We start from the raw sequence: 21,686 nt of genomic DNA, 5'->3' as shown, positions 1-21,686 counted from the left end.
AAGAAGAGTTTCAAAGTTAACTCTTTTCCATTACATAGAAAACAAAATATTCCCCAAAATGAATATCATGCCTAAGGATGAAAGTACCAAAAAATCAATAAAATGATCTAGCAATAATTACTAAATTAATTCACAACCTGTTTTTAAATCTTGCTGCATGGAACATGAACAAATGCAGCAAAGATTTTAGACAGGAAAAGGTCACTCAGTCTTTACAGGGATAAATAAATCTTTTTAATGTCATGACAAGGTTTTATTTTCTAGGTTTGTTCTTGGATTCTGGGAAAATTGGCCCTGGTGTGTGTGTACTTGTCTGTGTTTGTATCTGCCTGTATTTTGATGGACTGGCATCCCGTACAGGGTTTTACAGGATGTATCCTGTCTTACGCCTGTTGCTTGCCAAGATAAGCTCAAATTCTTCTGTACATATTTACAACAATGGGGCTAGGTTTCCCCAGCCCCTACTCAATGTAGTGATGAACAACACCCTGTCAAAACAGATGTGATATTTGGAACAGTAATGATAGGAGAGTTGGATCCTCTTTTAACTGGCAACAACAAGAACAAGCTTATTGTCCTAACGCACAAACTGCACATACGAGTGACTCAGTCTCACAGGTAAATGTTTTACTGACCATAGAACATAAAATCATAAATCTATTTTGCAAAACGAATGTTGGAACAAATAAACCCAAACTAAAAAATAGTAAAATTAATATTGATATAACAGAAGTACAGATTTTTGGTGCATATTTTGTTACAAATTCAACTGATACACAGTACCATAAGCTCCTATTCATATTTATTCAATTAAAAGCATAATGTATGTCATCAGGTGCAACTCAATACTCATCTGCATTTCACAGGTATCAGATACTATGTATTAGTAGTTATTTTCTTATTTTGGTTATCTTTCAGTCTTTTTTATATTGCATGAAGAATAACGACACCCAATCAAATGCTTTGTGAATGAGTATTTCAGTGTGATGGTTTTTGGCTTGCTGAAATGGCAAGCAACTTAGCTTGCCTAATTAACTGGCAAGGCTTGGCTTACCCTGCTTGAGAAAGGGGAAGCTTCCTGGTCACAGGAGGAGGAAGAGGCTCTAACCCTGTTCAGACAGAGTTAACCAAAGGGTAGCTGCAAAGGTGGAGATGAGGTATAGAAGGGATCCAGGCAAAAAATGCAGAAAGAGATGTTTGTGTGAGATATATACAGTAGCAAAAGTCAGTAATGATTAAGATTTCTAACAGTTGATTGAGACTGGCTTTCCCTCCCTCCCATTCCCTAAGAACTTCCACGTGTTTGCAAAAGCGGGGACATCACAACAACAAAAAAAGACTACTCCCACTGCTTTAATAGAACAAAGCAGTTCAGTACAGTTCAGTTCTCCTGAAGTGGATAAGATTTCTGCTTTGCTGGAGCAGTCAATAGAAATGCAGGTGCAGCTTGTGAAAACCAAATTGGTGACGATGAGTTCATGAATTACAGCAATAGCTGAGAACTAATACTCGAAATATACAGTATGTACATATATATTACTGAGAAAATCAGATGTAATGTTTTTTTTTCCCTTCAAGGGATAAAAGCATAGTTAAAGCAAAGTGCCTCTTAAAGGAATACTGAGGATGTAAAATTTAGCACGGTGTTAATGCGAGTTTGCCATTAAATCAGATCTGCATGTGCAAGACAGTGGCATGTGTATCTTGAGTTTAATTATGCTTTTCCTATGCTTTTCCTTGATGGTGTCCTCTGAATGGTTCGACTTCCTCTCATCTTAAAAAGACATGCTGCCTAGGTTAAGTGTTGCCTATAAATTTTCCAAGTGTGCTTGTGTGTGTTTGCTCTATGATAGACTGTAATCCTGCCTTGTGACCAACACTTCTTAGGAAAGGGTCAGGGGGTGTTGTACCCTTAGCTGAAAGAAACAGTTTTCTTATAATAATAAGAGGGATGTTGAACAGCTCACATACTTAAGATCTTACTTGATCAAAAAATCCAAAACGGAATGACACTGAATTCAAAGACATTTATTCCATATCCGGAAGCTGGAGTTGGGGGGGTCATATTAGAGTTACCTTTCTGCTCACTTTTCATCTAACTACTTAGAGAATGATAAAGGCCTTTTCATTGTTCAAGCTTTGGGATCAAAACACTGTTATTAGTACTTGTACTGTAATAGCAAGCTTAGAACGTCAGAATTCTCAGTGTATGCATGACTAGAATATAGAATAGCACATGGATGATGTAGATTGAGTAACTATCTCCTTCAAAGCACTGTAATTATATTAATTGCATTTTTTTAGCATAATGGAATACACATGCCATCCATTTAATCTTTTTGATGGTCCAGATCAAGATGCATTAATAAGTTGTACCAACAAAAAGTGACTGCCATATTTTAATAGACTCTGTAAGGCTCAATAATATATCCATCTAAAATGACTACCCTTCTAAACACTGGATATCTAATGTTCAGAAACCACATCAGTAAATATTATGGTTCAAAAATCAGATTTCTGACATTACCATGAACATCAGGCCCTACACAAAACAAAACCAGACATGAATTTGTTAGTCACACTTTTTTATTGAAAAACAATATATAACTACAGACCAAAGAAGAAAACTTCCACTTCTTCAGTGCACCCACAAGGTGACTTATTTCTCCATGGCAGGGCTCTGTATACACACAGTGGAGTAGTACAGTCGTCACAGAACATTAACCTGGCAATGAAAGCTCCGCAGTTTCTTAATTAAGAAAATATGTGAGGGTAGTCTAGAATCTGAGAGACATTAAAACAGGGTACATTGGACTTATGTGGACTTAAAACAAAGCTGAACTTAGTCTATCCTGTGAATGTCAGATATACACAGATTCAGGTTTAAAGGAACATCTATGGGGATCGATCTGTACGTTATTCCTACCAAGATGGCATAAATAAAAAGTAGCAGAAATGGGAAAAAAATACTTCATTTAAACATAAAAAGGCTTCATCTTTGTAAAATATGCAAGTGTTATGTAAGACAAATAGTTTATTTTTTGCCTAAAGTTCATATGAATAAACTAATTTTTCCAAAAACCTTTATGACAAAACCAGCACTTTAGATCAAGATCCAGACAATACATTTGATTTTTTTTTAAAAAAAGAAGTATTTAATCAATTTCAATTAGAGATATGGAAAAGCCCATAGCACTGATTTTCAGTTATAAAAATCTAAATCTTCAATCATATTTTTTTTCAAGAACAGAAATGTTGCTTTTGAAAGTCTTTTATGAAAAATAATTTCAAAATGTAGTGTATAAAACTTTTGTTCAAACTCTAATAAATTGGGATAGTGGTAATATTAGCTTAGCTTTCTACAGCTATTACTTGGGTAAAGTGGAGAAGGTACAAAATCATGTTATATGCTGCATTACTCTTTGCTTAAGACTTAGTAAAGTCTGGAACCCCCTATTTGAAAATGTTGTGAGACTGAATTACAATAATGTTGAACAATAAGCATAGTCTTAGTCTTCATCTGAATTTTAATCTAAACTCTTCAAAATAATACTGTTAATTTACAATTTTATCATTAGAATCTACAAATATAACCCATTACATCCATGCTTTTCACAGGTGTGCTCTCAACATATCAGACTAAAAAAACAGAGAGGTGTCAGCAAACTTAAAAGTCAATATAGCTATGACTATAGACATCATTGTTCTACAATTTCCCAGGAGAATTCTCAATTATTTGAATTGATTTTCTTCTGCTTATCATTTGAGTCAAGATTGAGGGCACATCACAAATTCTGAAAAGCTTTTAAAAAAGTTTTACTGAGACATCAAGGAGATTTGTATTAGAAAATAGAGTATTTACTATCATCCAGAGGGGCAAGCAGAAGCCAGTTAACAGAGAAACATGTGCTGATCAGCACTTAAACAAAGCCTTAAACATATATTGTATATGTATATGTACATATATTCTTTTATATTGTAATGCAACGGGGGCTCAGGCAGGCGCCCTTGCCGCATTAGGTCGGCCCCGCACCGTCCGGGGCTCGAACCCGGGAATCCCGCGTCACTCAGCAGGGACCCAGCCCGGTGAGCTAAAGAGAGATCTCTCTACAGCCCAGTAGCTGTAGTCCTGCTATCACAGGGAAGGGCGGTGACGTCACCTGCTCTGGTACGCCGGCTCTTACACAGTGCCTGTCGGCCGTAAGCGTTACAATATCAAATTCACTATGTAATGAAGAGTTGAGAGATACATATACAAATGTGCTTATGAAGGGGAATCCTGGAAGACAATCTATAAAAAAAATATGGTTGAGATAATTCACACTAACAAATCAATTTTAAAACCGTAAAGTAAATTACTGCTTTGAAAATTAAAATAGTACGCAACTCTGGACAATGCCGATTTGACTACAGCACAATTTTGATACAGTGTGCCAGTGAGGAACTGCTGAAGCTTTGTATCAGGAGATAAAAGGGATCTTGAGGCACAACCAGAAGTTTGCAACTATCTTCAATAGTAGGGGCCTCAACTGTACGATTTTACTGAAACTTAATTGCTTTTAAATGAAAACATATAACATAACAAATGATTACAAAGACATAATTCTTCTTCCAAAAGACAGCAAATTATTATATTAGTATTTGTCTAATTGTGTGTGAACATGTTACTCAAATTTGTAATGCAATTATAACTTAAAATCTACAAAAAGGGAAAAACTTCTTAGTTCTATTCTAAGTACTGTAAAAATAACAAATATTGTACCACCTTCTTAATTTTAGGACCTGCCTTTCCCCAGAGCAAAGCTTTATGAAGGATGTATGAGTACTGTGCTAAAACGCTTAAATATAAATTTCATATTTGAAATGACAGATGAAACCGTGCTAAATGTTTCTGAGTACTGCCAATTTTTCAGAATGCAACTGGAATTTGGTACAGGCTAATCAAGGATGAATGTACTATACAATTAAGGGCAGTGATGCCCATTGCAGAATTTAAGCTCAATTTGCCTTCAATTCTCTGTATTAAAGTACAGGTGCTACACTTCAGATGTAAGCCTAATGTGCCAGTCACAATCAAGAAAAAAATGTGGGATAAAATGTATGGTACAATAATAAAGACTTCTCAGGATACTTATGTTGTGAAAATGGTTATTGATCCAACATTCCTCGAGGTTATCAAAATATATTGGCAAGGAGCAAGGAAAAATAAAGAACAAAAGAAGCAGTTCAGGTATGCATGCTTATTCTGAAGATCCCTGAGTTGTTTTGTGGCTCTTCATGATGGGACGCCTGAAATGGTTTATGGAAAATGTATGGGAGGAAAAAAAAGTCCTGGAATACTTTCATAGTTTCCCACATGTCAGAAGGCAGAGTTCAGAAATTCCAGCAGCTCTGCACGATTTTTGTCTCTCTGGAAGAAAGATAATTAGAGCACGATAAGTCAACTACAGTAAGTTTAGAGAACAGGAGGCATTTTTTACACTATGTACTGTGGGTGTCTTGAACCAACTACATTATCATGTTGTTAAATCTGAACAAATATTTGTGTTTTCACATACAGGTAAATGTCAAAATAAAGGAAATACCAATATAAAGTGTCTTAATAGGGTGTTAGGCCACTACAAGCCTCCAGATCAGCTTCAGTGCACCTTGGCATAGACTCTACAACTCTACTGTAGGGATCGACTGCATTCTTCCATGAGAAATTCCATCATTTGGTGTTTTGTTGATGGTATGGTAAATGCTGTCTCAGGTGCCACTCCATCTCCCGTAAGTGTTCAACTGGGTTGAGTTCTGGTGACTGGGATGGTCATGGGAAATGGTTTACATCGTTTTCATGCTCATCAAACTACTTAGTGATAGCTTGTGCCCTGTGGATAGGGGCACTGTCATCTTGGAAGATTACACTCCCATCAGCATGGAACTGCTTCACCACAGAATGAACGTGATCAAATGGCTTTGTATTTATTGGCATTTACTTTGGCCACTAAGAGGTTAAATGGACCTAAACCATGCCAAGAAAATGCATCCCACACCATAAAAGAGCTGCCAGAACACTTCACGGTGGGTAACAAACCCTTGAGTTTGTAGGTTCTTTAGGTGAGCGGCCCACATATACTTGTTCATTTGTTGAGAACAGGGTAAAGGATGACTCATCTGACAATATAACTTTTTTCCACTGATCAGTAAACCACAGCCTGTGTTCTTTGCATGACTTTATTTGCAAAAGAGAACTTTTAGGTGTAATAAGGGGTGTAATAAGGGGGTTATGCACAATCCCACCATAGTTTCCGTCTCTGTGAAGTTTTCGACGGATTGTGCTTGATGAAACTGCCTGCCCACTCCTTAGATTGATATTTGCAGTCAACTGATTCAGAGTTTCTCGTCTGTTTTGCCTTGCATCTCAAACCAATGCATGGGCAACACAGTCAAGCAATATAACTTTTGTCCATGGATGCCCCTAGCTGATGATGTCTCTCCCTTAGACTTCTATGCCAACATCGCCTTAACCGCTGTTCCTTGGGTAATATCAGCAAGATGAGAATTGAAGCTCTTACCAAATATGCTCCAACAATCACCCCAATCTCAAAATCACTGAGATCTCTTCTTCTAGCCATGATAGCCCAAATCACTGGCAACTGAGCCTGCCCAGCATTTTAATACATGACCCTAAGGTTGATGGGATGTTAATTGCTTAATTAATGCAGGAACCACACCTGTGTTAAAGCACCTTCTTTCAATATACTTTGTATCCCTCATTTACTCGAGTGTTTCCTTTTTTTTTGGAAGTTACCAGTATATTTAGAAATTTCACAACACTCCAGTGACACCTACTGGCAAATTAGGGTGCAACTACCACATGCCTACTACTTTGTAAAATCATAAAAGCTAATGTTTGAGGGGTAAATAAAAATCTTGCCACAAAGCATTACACTGTATTTTCTGCCAGACTTGACTGTTTCAACACCTATGACTAAAGATTAAGACACTTTTCCGCATCGTTTATGCAATGAAAACCCTAACAAAATGCATTAATCTCTCTAAAATCAAATCCCAGTTTAATGAACATACTAAACTTGACCAAAATTCACCTGCTTGTCTTTCTTCGTCTTTTTCACTTTCATTTTGATCTTCTTTCCTGAAATCATGCTGTACTTATCATTCTTCTTCTTATCCTTCAAAAACTGTAAAATTCAAAAGGAGACACATTTATATGCACAAAAATTCAGCTCTTCCATGCTGAAACTTAGTTTTAGTTTAGTTTAGTAGTTTTAGATAAGAGAAGTTCCTGGTTAAGAAGCAATAACTGGTACCTTTGAGATCTGAACAGGTCCTCCAGAACTCTCTTTCTCGCGCTTGACTTTCTTGTCCCTCTTCTTTTTATGCTTCTTTTCTTTCTTACCTTTCTGTTTATATGATAGACCAGACATGACATTGATTAACATTTTCACATGTGTAACAAAGACTGAGAGCAGCATTACTCTTACATTTAAGAAACAAGACAAAGGATACATCTTATGGTTATTTTATAGGTTCTTTCAAAATAAAAAAGCCTAGACCGATAAGACCTAGGTTTTGTCATCTAATAAAAAGCTGTACTGACTCTCTCTTGATCAGAAACACTGATATGAATCCTATCTGACAGGGTTCACTCAATATTTCTGATCAAGAGCAGCAGTTTCCTTCCCAGAAGACTGCTAAAGGATCAAGTTATACCTTTTTATGCTGCTTTTCCTTTCTTCTTTTCTTTGCTTTAGACTTGTCACGGGAGTCTATAAATACAACAAAAGACCGCTTTGTATTATGAAGAAGTGTTCTGCAACAAAACGGGTCATTTCTTTTTCTATCATAGAACACCTTTAGAAACAATCACCTCATAAAGCATAAAGACATTATATAAAACATTATATAAAGTCCAATTCAAGAAAATTACAAATCTGTAAAACAACATACACAAAAAGACTATCACAAAGTCTTTCTGAAACAGTAAGTTTTTAGACTACTCTTGAAAGTACCCAATGTGGCTGAGTCTCTGATTTATTCTAAACTTTGAGGAGTACAGTAGTAACAGAAAGCCCTGTAAACGACAGTGACAAACAGTAGGAACCTGTTGGCAAGTAAATAATAACACACTGGCTAATACAGGAGCTCCAAGCCATGTTAGGACCTTGAACATCAGCATAAGAATTTTAAAATAATTCCTTAACTTGACTTGAAGCCACTAATTCATTATCTTTAGCACAGTACTTCTGTTTCCTTAAACAACCTGCTTTGGCATTCATCTTTCCATGAAAGTGTCTTAATTTGTCTTTATGCTATCCAAACAATGTGGAATTGTGACATGACCCCTTCAAAAATGCTGTTTCATCTTTTTTCACCATATCTAGTTTCATTTTTAAAGAGAGATTTTTAGTTTCTGCTCTTTGCCACGATGTTTATCCAAAATGTTCAAGTACACAACTGTATTTTATGGGAAATAAGCCCCATTCCCTTACTGTGTTATGACTGATAAGCAAAAACTGATTCTGTGCTACAACAAGTAAGACTGCTATGGGGCAGTTACTGTATATGCATCCAGTTATATGTCTTCCTGTTATATAAAGCCTTTGCATCTTGACCGGATGCAACAGTAAGTTGCTTTGTATAAAAGCATCAACCAAATGACTACATGTAATGTAAACAATAATGTTGTCACAAACAGTTGCATGGTTAATACTGAATGAATTTCCTCTGGAATTTCTTCATTTCTAAAGTCATTCTTAGCCTGAATAAAAACATTTGTTTTAATTATAATAGTAAATAAAACCCACAAAAAATCAGGACTAATAGCTGCTAGTAACAGTGGACTAATTGGTTAATCACTGATATCATGGATCTATCCAACACTGCATAAGTGTCTCTACCAGAGAAAAGTTCAGAAATAGTTCTGCCCAGGTATTCTCCTTATGTGGGTATGGAGCAATATGCATTGCACACTGTACTGTCTCAGTGAAAGGAAGAGCACAAGGTGTACTGAAAGAACCTCATTATAGATATCTTTTCTAAAACTCTGGCTGCGGCTCAAATGGTAGCCTGGCAAAGAGCCCATTACAGTGCAAGTAATCCTTAAATCTCCGTGTTGAAACAGAACTTGAATTGACAAAATTCTCAGATGTACAACCACAATGGACACCGCATTTTTTCCTTCTGCTGTCTGACCGAATACCACTCATCTGATTCTCTGAAATGTCACTGAATTTAGCCTTGATGTGCATAAATATCTTCACACTGTCATAAACACTGAACCTTTCTGAATAACACTGTAGCTTACACCAAATTATCCTTGAGGACAACATGCTTCCCTGCATCCACCATACTCACCTACCTACACATCGATGAAATGCACATTTTGTTTCTGGTGTGGTAAGCATTTGATGAAACCATGGCAATTTTTTGTTGTTAAAACCAGTTACAGTGCCTTGCGAAAGTATTCGGCCCCCTTGAACTTTTCAACCTTTTGCCACATTTCAGGCTTCAAACATAAAGATATAATTTTTTTATTTTATGTGAAGAATCACCAACAAGTGGGACACAATTGTGAAGTGGAACAAAATCTATTGGATTTTTGAAACTTTTTTAACTAATAAAAAAATGAAAAGTGGGGCGTGCAAAATTATTCGGCCCCTTTACTTTCAGTGCAGCAAACTCACTCCAGAAGTTCAGCGAGGATCTCTGAATGATCCAATGTTGTCCTAAATGACTGATGGTGATAAATAGAATCCACCTGTGTGTAATCAAGTCTCTGTATAAATGCACCTGCTCTGTGATAGTCTCAAGGTTCTGTTGAAAGCGCAGAGAGCATCATGAAGACCAAGGAACACACCAGGCAGGTCCGTAATACTGTTGTGGAGAAGTTTAAAGCCGGATTTGGATACAAAAAGATTTCCCAAGCTTCAAACATCCCAAGGAGCACTGTGCAAGCGATCATCTTGAAATGGAAGGAGTATCAGACCACTGCAAATCTACCAAGACCTGGCCGTCCCTCTAAACTTTCAGCTCAGACAAGGAGAAGACTGATCAGAGATGCAGCCAAGAGGCCCATGATCACTCTGGATGAACTGCAGAGAACTACAGCTGAGGTGGGAGAGTCTGTCCATAGGACAACAATCAGTCTTACACTGCACAAATCTGGCCTTTATGGAAGAGTGGCAAGAAGAAAGCCATTTCTCAAAGATATCCATAAAAAGTCTCGTCTAAAGTTTGCCACAAGCCACCTGGGAGACACCCCAAACATGTGGAAGAAGGTGCTCTGGTCAGATGAAACCAAAATTGAACTTTTTGGCCACAATGCAAAACGATATGTTTGGCGTAAAAGCAACACAGCTCATCACCCTCAACACACCATCCCCACTGTCAAACATGGTGGTGGCAGCATCATGGTTTGGGCCTGCTTTTCTTCAGCAGGGACAGGGAAGATGGTTAAAATTGAGGGGAAGATGGATGCAGCCAAATACAGGACCATTCTGGATGAAAACCTGTTGGAGTCTGCAAAAGACCTGAGACTGGGACGGAGATTTATCTTCCAACAAGACAATGATCCCAAACATACAGCAAAATCTACAAAGGAATGGTTCACAAATAAACGTATCCAGGTGTTTGAATGGCCAAGTCAAAGTCCAGACCTGAATCCAATCGAGAATCTGTGGAAAGAGCTGAAAACTGCTGTTCACAAACGCTCTCCATCCAACCTCACTGAGCTCGAGCTGTTTTGCAAGGAAGAATGGGCAAGAATTTCAGTCTCTCGATGTGCAAAACTGATAGAGACATACCCCAAGCGACTTGCAGCTGTAATCGCAGCAAAAGGTGGCTCTACAAAGTATTAACGCAAGGGGGCCGAATAATTTTGCACGCCCCACTTTTCATTTTTTTATTAGTTAAAAAAGTTTCAAAAATCCAATAGATTTCGTTCCACTTCACAATTGTGTCCCACTTGTTGGTGATTCTTCACATAAAATAAAAAATTTATATCTTTATGTTTGAAGCCTGAAATGTGGCAAAAGGTTGAAAAGTTCAAGGGGGCCGAATACTTTCGCAAGGCACTGTATACCCCTGGTTTTACAACAAGACAAGTGGGGTAGTGTCTTCCACAAATTGTAGAAATTGCTGTGTTCTGGTCTGAAATGACATCTCTGAACTTTATGCACTGATTTTATACTTTGCACTGCTCTGTGTAAGTTATTAACTTTCTGCACACATCAAGTAAAAAACTAGAAGACACACTTATGCATCAGTATTTATCTTAGTCTTCTCAAGATGATAGATTCCAGTTTGTCACATGACTTTAACCCAATGGCTATAAAACAAAGCAAACCGTAGTTTTTCTAGGCACAATAATGAACTTAAATCATACAGGTTATAAGTGTTTTTTTTAAAAATGGAACTATGTTTTGTGAAATTCATTATGACTGGTACTGTTGATACCGTTAGAGCACACTTGGATGTGCAGGTGCAGTGAGGTTGCAGAATAAAGTAACAGTTTTTATAGAAACAATTTACCATTGAATGAAAAACACAGATAATTTTTCTGAAGTGCAACCTTGTAGCATATTGTTATGCAACAATGCCTCTCTTCAGTATGTGTTCCTGAGAAATGAGTACTGTGGGAAGCAGCGTTAATAGAGGTGATTATTTCATTGTTTATATATAGAAAATATATTTACCATTACCGATATTATATAATGTAATTTATAATTATATTATATATAAATAATTATTTCTTGACATATGAGCAACCTATAAGGACTTCATTGGAGTATCAGTAATGGCATTACTGATATTATTACCACCGAGTATTATTAAAACAGGCATTTTATATGTGTTACGCTGTGGTCCCTGAAAGTCAGGACTGTGGCAAATAGCAAAGCTGAGCTCTAGAGTCTCAGAGCTAGGGTTAATTGAGGTGAATGACAGGGTATGATAGGGTTATGACAATGATGGAAATAAGCAGATTAAAAAATAGTGGGCAGGGTGAGTTGGAAACTGCTTTGTTAAACAAAAATGGTCCACCTTAAGGGTAAATCTTCCAGCTGAGAAGAACTGTCTCACTGGAGGCAGCAGACGGACCTGGCGTGAGGATGATGTTTAGACGACCAAAGGAGTGGATCTGATATACTGGGGGGGAAAGAATTAAGGTGAACAGAAAAATGCCCGCTCTTCCAGAGCTCCTTGTAAAAGAGCTTGAAAATAAAAAAACCCACAAGCTAAAAGGAAAGCAGCAGGGAAAAGGTTCCTGGCGAGTTGCTGACAATGTAGCTCACTCAACGCTTGAGCAGTTGAGGTGAGCAGATAGAAAGCCTCAGTGTGCTCCAGATAATTGAATTATTGGCCACCTGACTGAAAAAATGTTGGCGGCCTGGAATCACATTCCGACTGCATTTGAGCAGGTTCATATCTTAAAAAAGACCTTGTGCAAATGTGCTGGTTTTCAGTGGCAATGCCAGGACAAGAGCTGCTTCTGGTGTAACAATATGGAAAAGTTTATTTTAAAATTATAGTTACAGCACAAATGCATAAAATGTGGAGACAGACCAGTTTGGAGATTAAATGATCTACAGTTTGCCTTCACTCCTCCAATCTCACAGCTCTGGGAGCTACATTTGCCTGGGAGGCCTGAGACTTCTTTTAGACGGGTGATTACAAATAGCACTGGCCACAGACTGTGTATGCATCATGCCACATGCATCCCATCGGCCAAGAGTTTCTTCTTTTTTCATTGCATCTTGGCTTTAACACAAATAGTAGCAGGAGGAACAACTCTAGATGTTTCTGTCTGGCCAGAAAAAATAAAAAGGCATTCTGCGTTTATACAGCTGTATTTGTAGTAATTAAAAAAAAATGTCCACGACAAAGAGAATCACCTATTATAGAAGCTGCACTAAGTCATATATTGCTGCATATACAGTGCCTTGCAAAAGTATTCAGACCCTTGACCCATTCTTTCATTTTACTGAATTACAAATCCTACATTGAAATTTAGTTCTCTGTGATATTTTTTTTTCTAACCACTGAAACTCAAAATTAATTATTTTAATGTGACTGCTTTATATTAGAAAATATTCTTAAGAAAAATAAAAAACTTAAATATGCTGTTTACATAAGTATTCAATCCCTGTGTTAAAGTTTACACAGGTGAAAAACAATTGCTCTAACGAGGACACAATTGCCTTACAATTGGCCTCCACCTGTGAACCATTAAAATAACTGTCACCTTTTCTGGATAAAAACCCCACAGTTAATGGATCATTATTCAGGATGTGAATCTGAAGGATAGCTGTGAAAATGAAGACTAAAGAGCATTCCAAAGAAGTTAGAGATAAGGTAAAACAAATGCATAAATTATGAAAAGGGTGTAAAACAATATCCAAGTGTTTGGATGTCCCAGTGGGCACTGTTGGTTCAATTATCAGGAAGTGGAAGCTACATCAAACCACCCAGACACTGCCTAGAAAAGGTCCTCCCTCAAAACTCTGCACAAATAAGGAGACTTGTGAGAGAAGCCACAGAGAGGCCAACGATCACTTTGAAGGAACTACAGAGCTCAGTAGCTGAGAGCGGAGTAAAGGTGCACCAATCAACCATATCAAGAGCTCTGCATAACACTGGCTTGTATGGGAGGTTGGCACCAAAGAAGCGATTACTCAAAAAGAACCATATGAAAATAGTGACGCAGTTGTGATGTGGGAAAAGAGTCTTTGGTCAGATAAGACCAAGATGGAGCATTTTACACAAAATTCAAAGCAATATGTGGGGCGCAAATCTAACACTATCCACACCTCAAAAAACACCATACCTACAGTGAAGTATGGTAGTGGTAGCATCATGCTGTGGGGTTGCTTTTCATCAGCAGAGACTGGGCATCTTGCTAAAATAGAAGGAAGAATGGATGGTGCAAAATACAGGGAAACACTGCAAGAGAACCTGTTTCAGTCTGCTAAAAAACTGAAGCTTGGGAGAAAGTTCATCTTTCAGCAGGACAATGATCCCAAACACAAGGCCAAAGTAACATTGGGGTGGCTCAAGAACAAAAAGGTGAATGTCCTACAATGGCCCAGTCAAAGCCCTGATCTCAATCCAATTGAGAATCTGTGGCACTATTTGAAAATTGCGGTGCACAAGCGTCATCCGACTAACCTGAACAACCTGCCTGGAAGAATGGGCCAAAATAACTCCTGAACAGTGTGCAAAGCTGGTACATACGTACCCCAAAAGACTTAAAGCTGTTATTGCAGCAAAAGGTGGCTTTACAAAATATTAACATGTGGGGATTGAATACAAACAGCATATTTCAGTTATTTATTTTTCTTAAGAATGTTTTCTAACATAAAACAATGTCACATTAAAATGATTAATTTTGAGTTTCAGTGCTTTGAAATAAAAATATCACAGAAAACAAAATTTCAATGTAGGATTTGTAATTCAGTAAAATAAGAGAATTGGTCAAGGGTCTGATTACTTTTGCGAGGCGCTGTAAATGATACCTTCTACTCTCTAATAAAAGATTTTTGGATTAAAGCATTTCTGAATAGTGAAATATACAGTACAATGTTTTAGTACTGCAAGTATTCTGCATATTTTTCACATTCAGGCCATCAGATGTTGGCATTTAAATTATGTTTAGTTGAAATTTAAGAAATGTAAAGCCATTTTGCATAGAAAAAGAAAACTGCCAAAAACAACGAGAATAATCCTTAATTTAAAGGTAGTTGTGTTGTTTTAAGTGCTATACAACAATTTACAGAGGAATTTGTTGAAATTGATTCTAAAAAGGTATAAAAATGCCATTTGAACAAAATATTCCAAAAAGAAAAATAAAGGGAGTGTTTTTTTCTTGAACACAATTGGTAATCTAATATTCACCCCATATAGTGGCAGACAAAGTAGGGCACAGGAGCTCAAAGGACAGGGAAGTCCTGTTAGCATCCAGACTGCAAGGCAGAGCGGGAATCTGCACTTACCGCTGCTGCTTGAGCTGCCCGAGCTGCTCCTGCTGCGCGAAGATGAAGAGGACATGGAGGAGGAGGAGGAGGAAGAGGATGAAGGCGACGACGACGACGACGAAGAGCTTGAGGATGATCTGCTGCGGCTGCACTTGTTTTTTTTCCTTTCCTTTCCTGTTCAAGTCAAAACAGAGAAGAAACCCTGCTTATTGTGAATCAAAACCATGGAGGCCATCAATGAGCTTGTGTAACCTTCTAAGCCTGTGAAAGCTGTCTGGAGTGCTCTGCGTCATTAAGAGCGTTCAGTGCGTTTAACAGCACTGATGCATGCCTTTTTAACATGGCACCATACTCCTGGTTTTTAAGAGTATCTATTCAACGAATAAGCTAAAAGCTGTTTCTTGTTTGAATCCCCCAGGTATTCTATATCAGGGATGCTGGATCTTAGTCCTGGAGGACTGGTGTGTTTTATTCCATCTCAGCTGTTAATGGGCTAAACCAGCCGGTTACTGGCTTAGCTGGACAACTAAACAGTGTCTCTCTTCTGGTGCTGCTGCTTTGAAGACACCCTTACAACCTGCAGACACACTGGTTCTGAGGGACCAGGATTGAACAATGCTGGTCTAGACAGTGTATCCTACGAGTTTCGTTTACTATGTTTCAAGAAGCCCACAATGCGCGTGTAAAAGGTCCCCTTAAAAGTTAGAATGACTTGATCTTGGTGTCCAACCATGTCTGCTGCCTTGGCACAACAAAAGAAGCAGTTACTTTTCAGATGCCTGCTTAAGAAAAATGACACATTATCACAGCTTTTAAAAAAATATTTTTTGTAAAAAATATTTTCTTATGAAGATAACCTTTAAATTGTAATGCCATAGCATTATGATATATGGCCATTGTCACTACACTACCAACATCAAGTGAAACAAGGACAGCCTAAGGTGTACAGTAAGTGCTGTGTGCTTTTCTGAAATTAATGTGTACCGATGAAGCAAGTTAAATAACAAAATCCTTTAATTTAGTTTGCTTCACACTTTCAGATTTTAAAATCCCTTATCTCAATTCTTCATTTCATGTCTTTGTCCTGTTTTTATCGGTTGAATGTAAGTCATGTCCTGGTCTACTGACTTGTTGTACAGACTGCGACAACACACTGAAATTGTATACACACACTGGTTGGAACAAAACAGAAAGACCCATGACTGACCTCTGCCCCTTACTCCCGTCTCCTCTACCTCAGGTTCACAGTCCCTCTTCCTCTTTTCTCTGGAATCCATGTCTGTCAGAAAGGAAAGAGCAACAGCTGCTTCAGTTGTAGGGGAGCATAATGAAAACTGTGCCTTATGTAAGGCAATCTTGTGAAATGTCTTTCACTTGATTTTATCTCCCCTCTTACTTTCATAGGATACTAGGGCCTAGAGATTTCCACTTACTGTAGCATCTGGACATGGAACAGAGGGCTACTAGCTTTAACGCTATAAACGTCTATTATTAATAATGTGATTCCTTATTGGTCTCTATCAAGTTTTAATTAAGACATAAGGAGAAGACATAAAATATCCTCGCTTTAAAATAACCTTGAGGTCTTTGTTTTTTATGCATTTAAGTTCGTTTTTCTTATTTTAAACAGTATCGTGATTTACATTAAAATCTTCAACAGTTCCAATGCAAGAGATCCTTAATTCCGAATCCCTGCGGTCACTGGTTATTCTTATATAAAGTTAATGCACAAATAATCGTTGTGTATACATTTTGATAAAAAAAGTAACGTACAGATATAATAAAAGTACTCTTAGGAAATCAGCAGCAATGAATATCCAGCATCCAATTAAACAAAAATAGTAACACGTGCCAAGTACAATGAAGAGGACCAACATAACTAATGAGAAGAAACTATTTTCTTCACCGAGAGGAAAACTACAACTTAATATTTTTTCTTTGTACAGGTAAATACTTTGCTTATGTGTTATGACTCATTATGTTCTATGCTCACAAAAGTGAGTAAAATGTCATTATTTCTTTACCATGCTAATCTGCACAATTCCCTTTAACATTGTTTTCCTAGCGCTACTTACCTGTATTTAATCACTACAGAATTTACTACAGAGGTAAATTAATTAACCCAGTTATTTATTTTTGCACGCATAGTAAATTATGATGTTATTACATCGTGATTTTGCATGCATACATCAATAAACCATAACTACACATCTACACATCCGCAAACACCACGGAACATTACTATTTGTCCGTCCCATAATGCATTTCGCTTATAAGGAAGACTTAACATTGTTGTTAAGGTGGAAATCTGTAATCTATCTTAAATCGGACAGTCAAATATGGTAATATTTTCCACATGTCACTATATTTAGATTGTCATTTAGTTTTAATTTGTAAGTTAATACTTACAAATGAGACCACTGAAAATGCTTGGCTGTGTTCACAACTCTGATTCGAAGAAAATTAATGCAAAGTGCTTCCTCATCGATTACTGATAAACTACTGAGACCTACTCCAAATCACTCATCCCAGCTGGAACCCAGCAATGTCATTTTGGGGGTTCCTTACTTCAGTGGAAACTAGAACAGGAACAGGATCTGATCTATGTTTTTTTTAATTTATCTTTTCAGTTTTTATTACTTAACAATATTACTAAAGAAATTATAAAAAAATCAGTAACATACAAAAAAAGAAAATGAAATATATAACGATATATTAACAGATAAATTAATAATCAAATAGATGCCAGACATACAGTATGAGTTTCATCAAGCATGAGACCGCTATCAGCATCAATCCAGGTGGAGGGGAGTCCCCATTACCTGTAAAGCACTTTGAGTGGAGTGTCCAGAAAAGCATTATATAAGTTTAAGGAATTATTATTAAATTATACTTTGATAAGCATATAAAAGAAATAAATAACAGCCCGGTATTGTTAGTCTCCTTTTTGTAAAATGGAACCCTACTCCCTCAGAAATTTTTCAGGTGACATAAGAATCAAAAACATATCCTCCCCATATGAGCAATTGTTCTCATTTCACACTTGCATTTCTGTAAGCAAGGAGAGATGGAGGATTTCCAGTCTTTGAGAATTCATCATTCTCTTAACTACTATGATTCCAATCATCAAGGCCAACTGTTCTTCAAATGTGAATGTTGAAATAGCTTCTAAAAAGATTTCAAAAAGAGCAAATATTGGTTCAGGAGTAATGACTTTCCTTTGAACCTGAGAAAACCAATGGAATATATTTGACTAAAAAATTAGAACTCAAGACAGAGACAATAGAAATATGTTAAGGAGCCCTCTGCCATTTTACATCTATTACATAGTAGGGAAACTGACAGATATATTCCATTCAACTTATTCTTTGAGCAATGAAGTCTACATGACTTTAAATTGAATCAAATTAGTATACATCTGACATTCACTGAACAGATTTGAATTCTAGACAACGCCTTTGCTCAATTATCATCATTCACCTCAGCATTCAGTTCTTTAACCCAGGCGTCTTTGAGATGTCTTTTGGAGCCCGATACATGAGTGGCAGAGAAATAAATACATTTTGATTCAAATGTCTGGCATCTGAAGGAAGATGTAGCAACTCATAAAATGATCAAATGACATGACTTCAAAGATTGGAATTTTTCCTTTTTTTGTGTAATTTGTAGAAAACATCGTGAGTAAGAGAGATTAAATTTATTTCTCAGCTGAATACAAATGCCAACTGTTTGTCTATATGTAAATCATATACCATATCAATATATACCAAAGCTAGTCTCCTGTCTCTCCAGATGATCTGTGTCGATATTAGCTTGAAACCGGATGGTGGACTGTGAGATACTGGGTAAAGGTGGTGGCTGCATTCTTTCTATGGCCTTATAGTGACTGGTCACAGGACATGGGTCAGGTGCAAGCTGGCTTCTGACCTGATCAGAACCAGCATCAGCAGATTCAGCAGCACCTTGTCTGTGAAGGATGCATGTGTGGCATATTGACCTTATGGGATTTATTTTGTCCCACATGTAATGTGTAACAGTATGATGGGTTGTCTAGAATTATGCAAAACTGTGATGAACAGTACTTGTGAGAAGTATCTCAATTCTGAATGAGATCCACACAGGCCATTGGCCTTCTTGCTAGTATCCACACTAAACCGGGAAAGTTTAATACTATTCAGATTTTTATGGAGCCATAGTGTGTATTCTCTGCAATTTCGCATCTCACATTTGCACGTAGGTCATGTGCTGAAAGGTTATAGAATAAAATTTGACAATAAAAAGGAGATGAAAGTGGCCTTGGCTTTTTACTGTGACTACACAGTCTACTGCAGTTTAGAAAGTCAATCAGCCAGTCCCTGGCATCAACAAAGCTGAGAAACCAAATATAGAGCATGTCTTGCTTAGATCAGCAGATCATAGTGTAGTAGAAGCTATCATGGCCGATGGGGTCAGCACTGGTATCAGTGAGAGAAACCAAGGACAGCCCACCAGCAGTATGTGGGTTTTCAATTCAATTCAATTTATTTTTATATAGCGGCTTTCACAACAAGGTTACCCCAAGGCACTTAACAAAGCTGTGTGACAATATTTCATGGCATTACAATACAGAAAGAGAAAAAGCCAGAAGACAACAGAGGAGAGGAACCAAAAACTCCCCTGTAAGGAGAAAAAAAACTCTAAGGGTCTAAGGTCAACTGGCTCCTCATGTTCTTCTGTGTGCCAGTACTCCATGCAGATATCTGAAGACCACCACATCCTCCTAAATGATAGCTGTATTCGCGATGTCCGTCTTGGATTCATGGCAGTGAAAAAGGATCCAACTAAGATGGTGCCCAGTTCGGGCACCACCCCGACATGTAGGGAGGAGAATAGGATAGTTTGGTCAGAGCAGACTTGGAAGGCCAACACTGAGACACACAATGGCATGTACAGCAGCACCAGCAGCCAAAGTTGCAACGACCTATGATGTAAGGTGTGAGTAGGCTAGGCTGAAGTAATAGGTTTTCAGTCTGGATTTAAATCCTAAAATTGACTCAGCATCCTGTATGTAGGCTGGCAGACTATGCCATAAACTAGGGGCCCTGTAGCTAAAGACTTTACTGCCAGCTGTTTTTTTATTAATATGTGGACTAAGAAGAATACCTGTGTTCTTTGATCTAAGTGGGTGACTTGGATTGTATACATTAATCAGCTCCATTAAATAGACAGGTGCCTGACCTCTGAAAGCCTTATACAGTAAGAAAGTAAAAGAATTTCGAAGTCTGCCCTGTACCTAACAGGAAGCCAATGGTGAGAGCTAAGTATGGGTGTTATGTGGCCGTATTTTTTACTACTGGTAACAATTCTAGCTGCTGCGTTTTAAATTCACTGTAAGGTTTTGAAAGTGTGATAGGTACTCCCTGATAGTAGGGCAATCTAATCTGCTGTATACAAAAGCATGTATTAGTTTCCCTGTGTCTTGAGTGGAGAGAAAATACCTTAGTTTTGCAATGTTTCTTAACTGTAGGAAGCACCCTTTTGATACTGCATGAACATGAGAGTTAAATGAGAACCTTGTGTCTCAGATAACTCCTAAGTTACGTGTTGAATCTTTGAGGCAAAATTTTAAACCCTCAGAGTTGAGTGCTGGGGGTATAGCAGTCCTATCTGCACTGTTGCCTCCAAACAACAGAACCTAATTTTTCACACATCCAAGACTTTATTTCATTACTGAAATTAACTAAAGTGATAATAGAAGAATTGTTTGGTGTAAACAAAATGTATATTTGAGTGGCATCAGTATATGAATGAAAGTTAATATTATGTTTTCATATTATCCTACCTAGCGGCAGCATGTAGAGAGAGAACAATATTGGTCTGAGCACTGATCCTGGTGGTACCCCAGATTTGACCGGTGACAGTGACAAAGCAGTACAAATATTAGATATTTGAACATAGTGAAAATGGTTCGTTAAATAGGAGGTAAATCACTTAAGGACAGTTCCACATAGGCCAACCTCAGACTCAAGCCTGTGTAACAAAATACAGTGGTCAACTGTGTCAAAGGCAGCACTAAGATCTAGAAACGCAAGCGCTGTTGCATTCCCTGCATCAGTAGCTAACAGAATATCATTTACAACTCTTGTTATTACAGTTTCAGTGCTGTGGCCTGGGCAAAAACCAGATTGGAATTTGTCAAGTACGGTATATTATTTGAATCCAGATAAGACTGAAGTTGGGCCACAACTATTCTCTCAAGAATTTTTGATAAAAATGGAACATTTGAGATAGGTCTGTAGCTGTTTAGAACTTGTGGATCCAAATTTGGTTTCTTTAGCAGCGGTCTAACAACCGCTAGCTTAAATTGGTCAGGAACAATGCCTGATGCAAGGGACGTTTTCATCATACTAATCATAGGTCCTGCCAGTACTTCAAGGGAATATTTAGCTAGTTGAGTGGGTTTTCGATCTAGCGGACAGATGGTTGATTTTGTCTTAATAATTCATTTCTTTAGCTCATGTTCATTAACTAATTGAAAAACATTGAAAAGGTGCACACATTGTTTTTGTACGAGACTTCTTTGCAGCCTGTTTGTGTTTGAAGTCTAATGTTAATTTTTTTATCAAAGAAGTTATAAACTGCATCTAAGGGAGACCTTGAATGACAAAAACAACTGAAGAAGTTGGAAGCCACAACAAAGAAGGCATGAAGAGAAAACACATGCATCCATCG

At 37.5% G+C, this 21,686-nt stretch overlaps 1 protein-coding gene across 2 annotated transcripts; it reads right to left on the bottom strand.

Annotated features, from left to right (window-relative positions):
- Positions 1 to 2,568: 2,568 nt before the first annotated feature.
- On the bottom strand, positions 2,569 to 17,217 carry LOC148839597 (uncharacterized). Of its 2 annotated transcripts, XM_088909331.1 has the most exons (8): positions 17,051 to 17,215; positions 16,183 to 16,254; positions 14,994 to 15,149; positions 13,829 to 13,900; positions 7,717 to 7,772; positions 7,314 to 7,406; positions 7,092 to 7,184; positions 2,569 to 5,410 (listed from the first exon to the last, which is right to left on the bottom strand). In XM_088909331.1, exons 2-8 carry the CDS (start codon positions 16,250 to 16,252, stop codon positions 5,360 to 5,362), a joined length of 591 nt encoding a protein of 196 aa, XP_088765457.1. In that variant the 5' UTR covers positions 16,253 to 16,254; positions 17,051 to 17,215; the 3' UTR covers positions 2,569 to 5,359. The 2 variants fall into 2 exon arrangements, with proteins under 2 accessions (XP_088765457.1, XP_088765458.1); XM_088909332.1 differs by lacking the exon at positions 13,829 to 13,900 and having other exon boundaries at positions 17,051 to 17,217.
- Between the last annotated feature and the right edge of the window lie 4,469 nt (positions 17,218 to 21,686).

The sequence above is a fragment of the Atractosteus spatula genome, chromosome 2 (assembly GCF_055471065.1).
Source record: "Atractosteus spatula isolate fAtrSpa1 chromosome 2, fAtrSpa1.hap1, whole genome shotgun sequence".
NCBI classification, from domain to species: domain Eukaryota; kingdom Metazoa; phylum Chordata; class Actinopteri; order Semionotiformes; family Lepisosteidae; genus Atractosteus; species Atractosteus spatula.
Note: the sequence above shows the minus strand (reverse complement) of the source record. Positions and strands in the feature narration are given on the sequence as shown.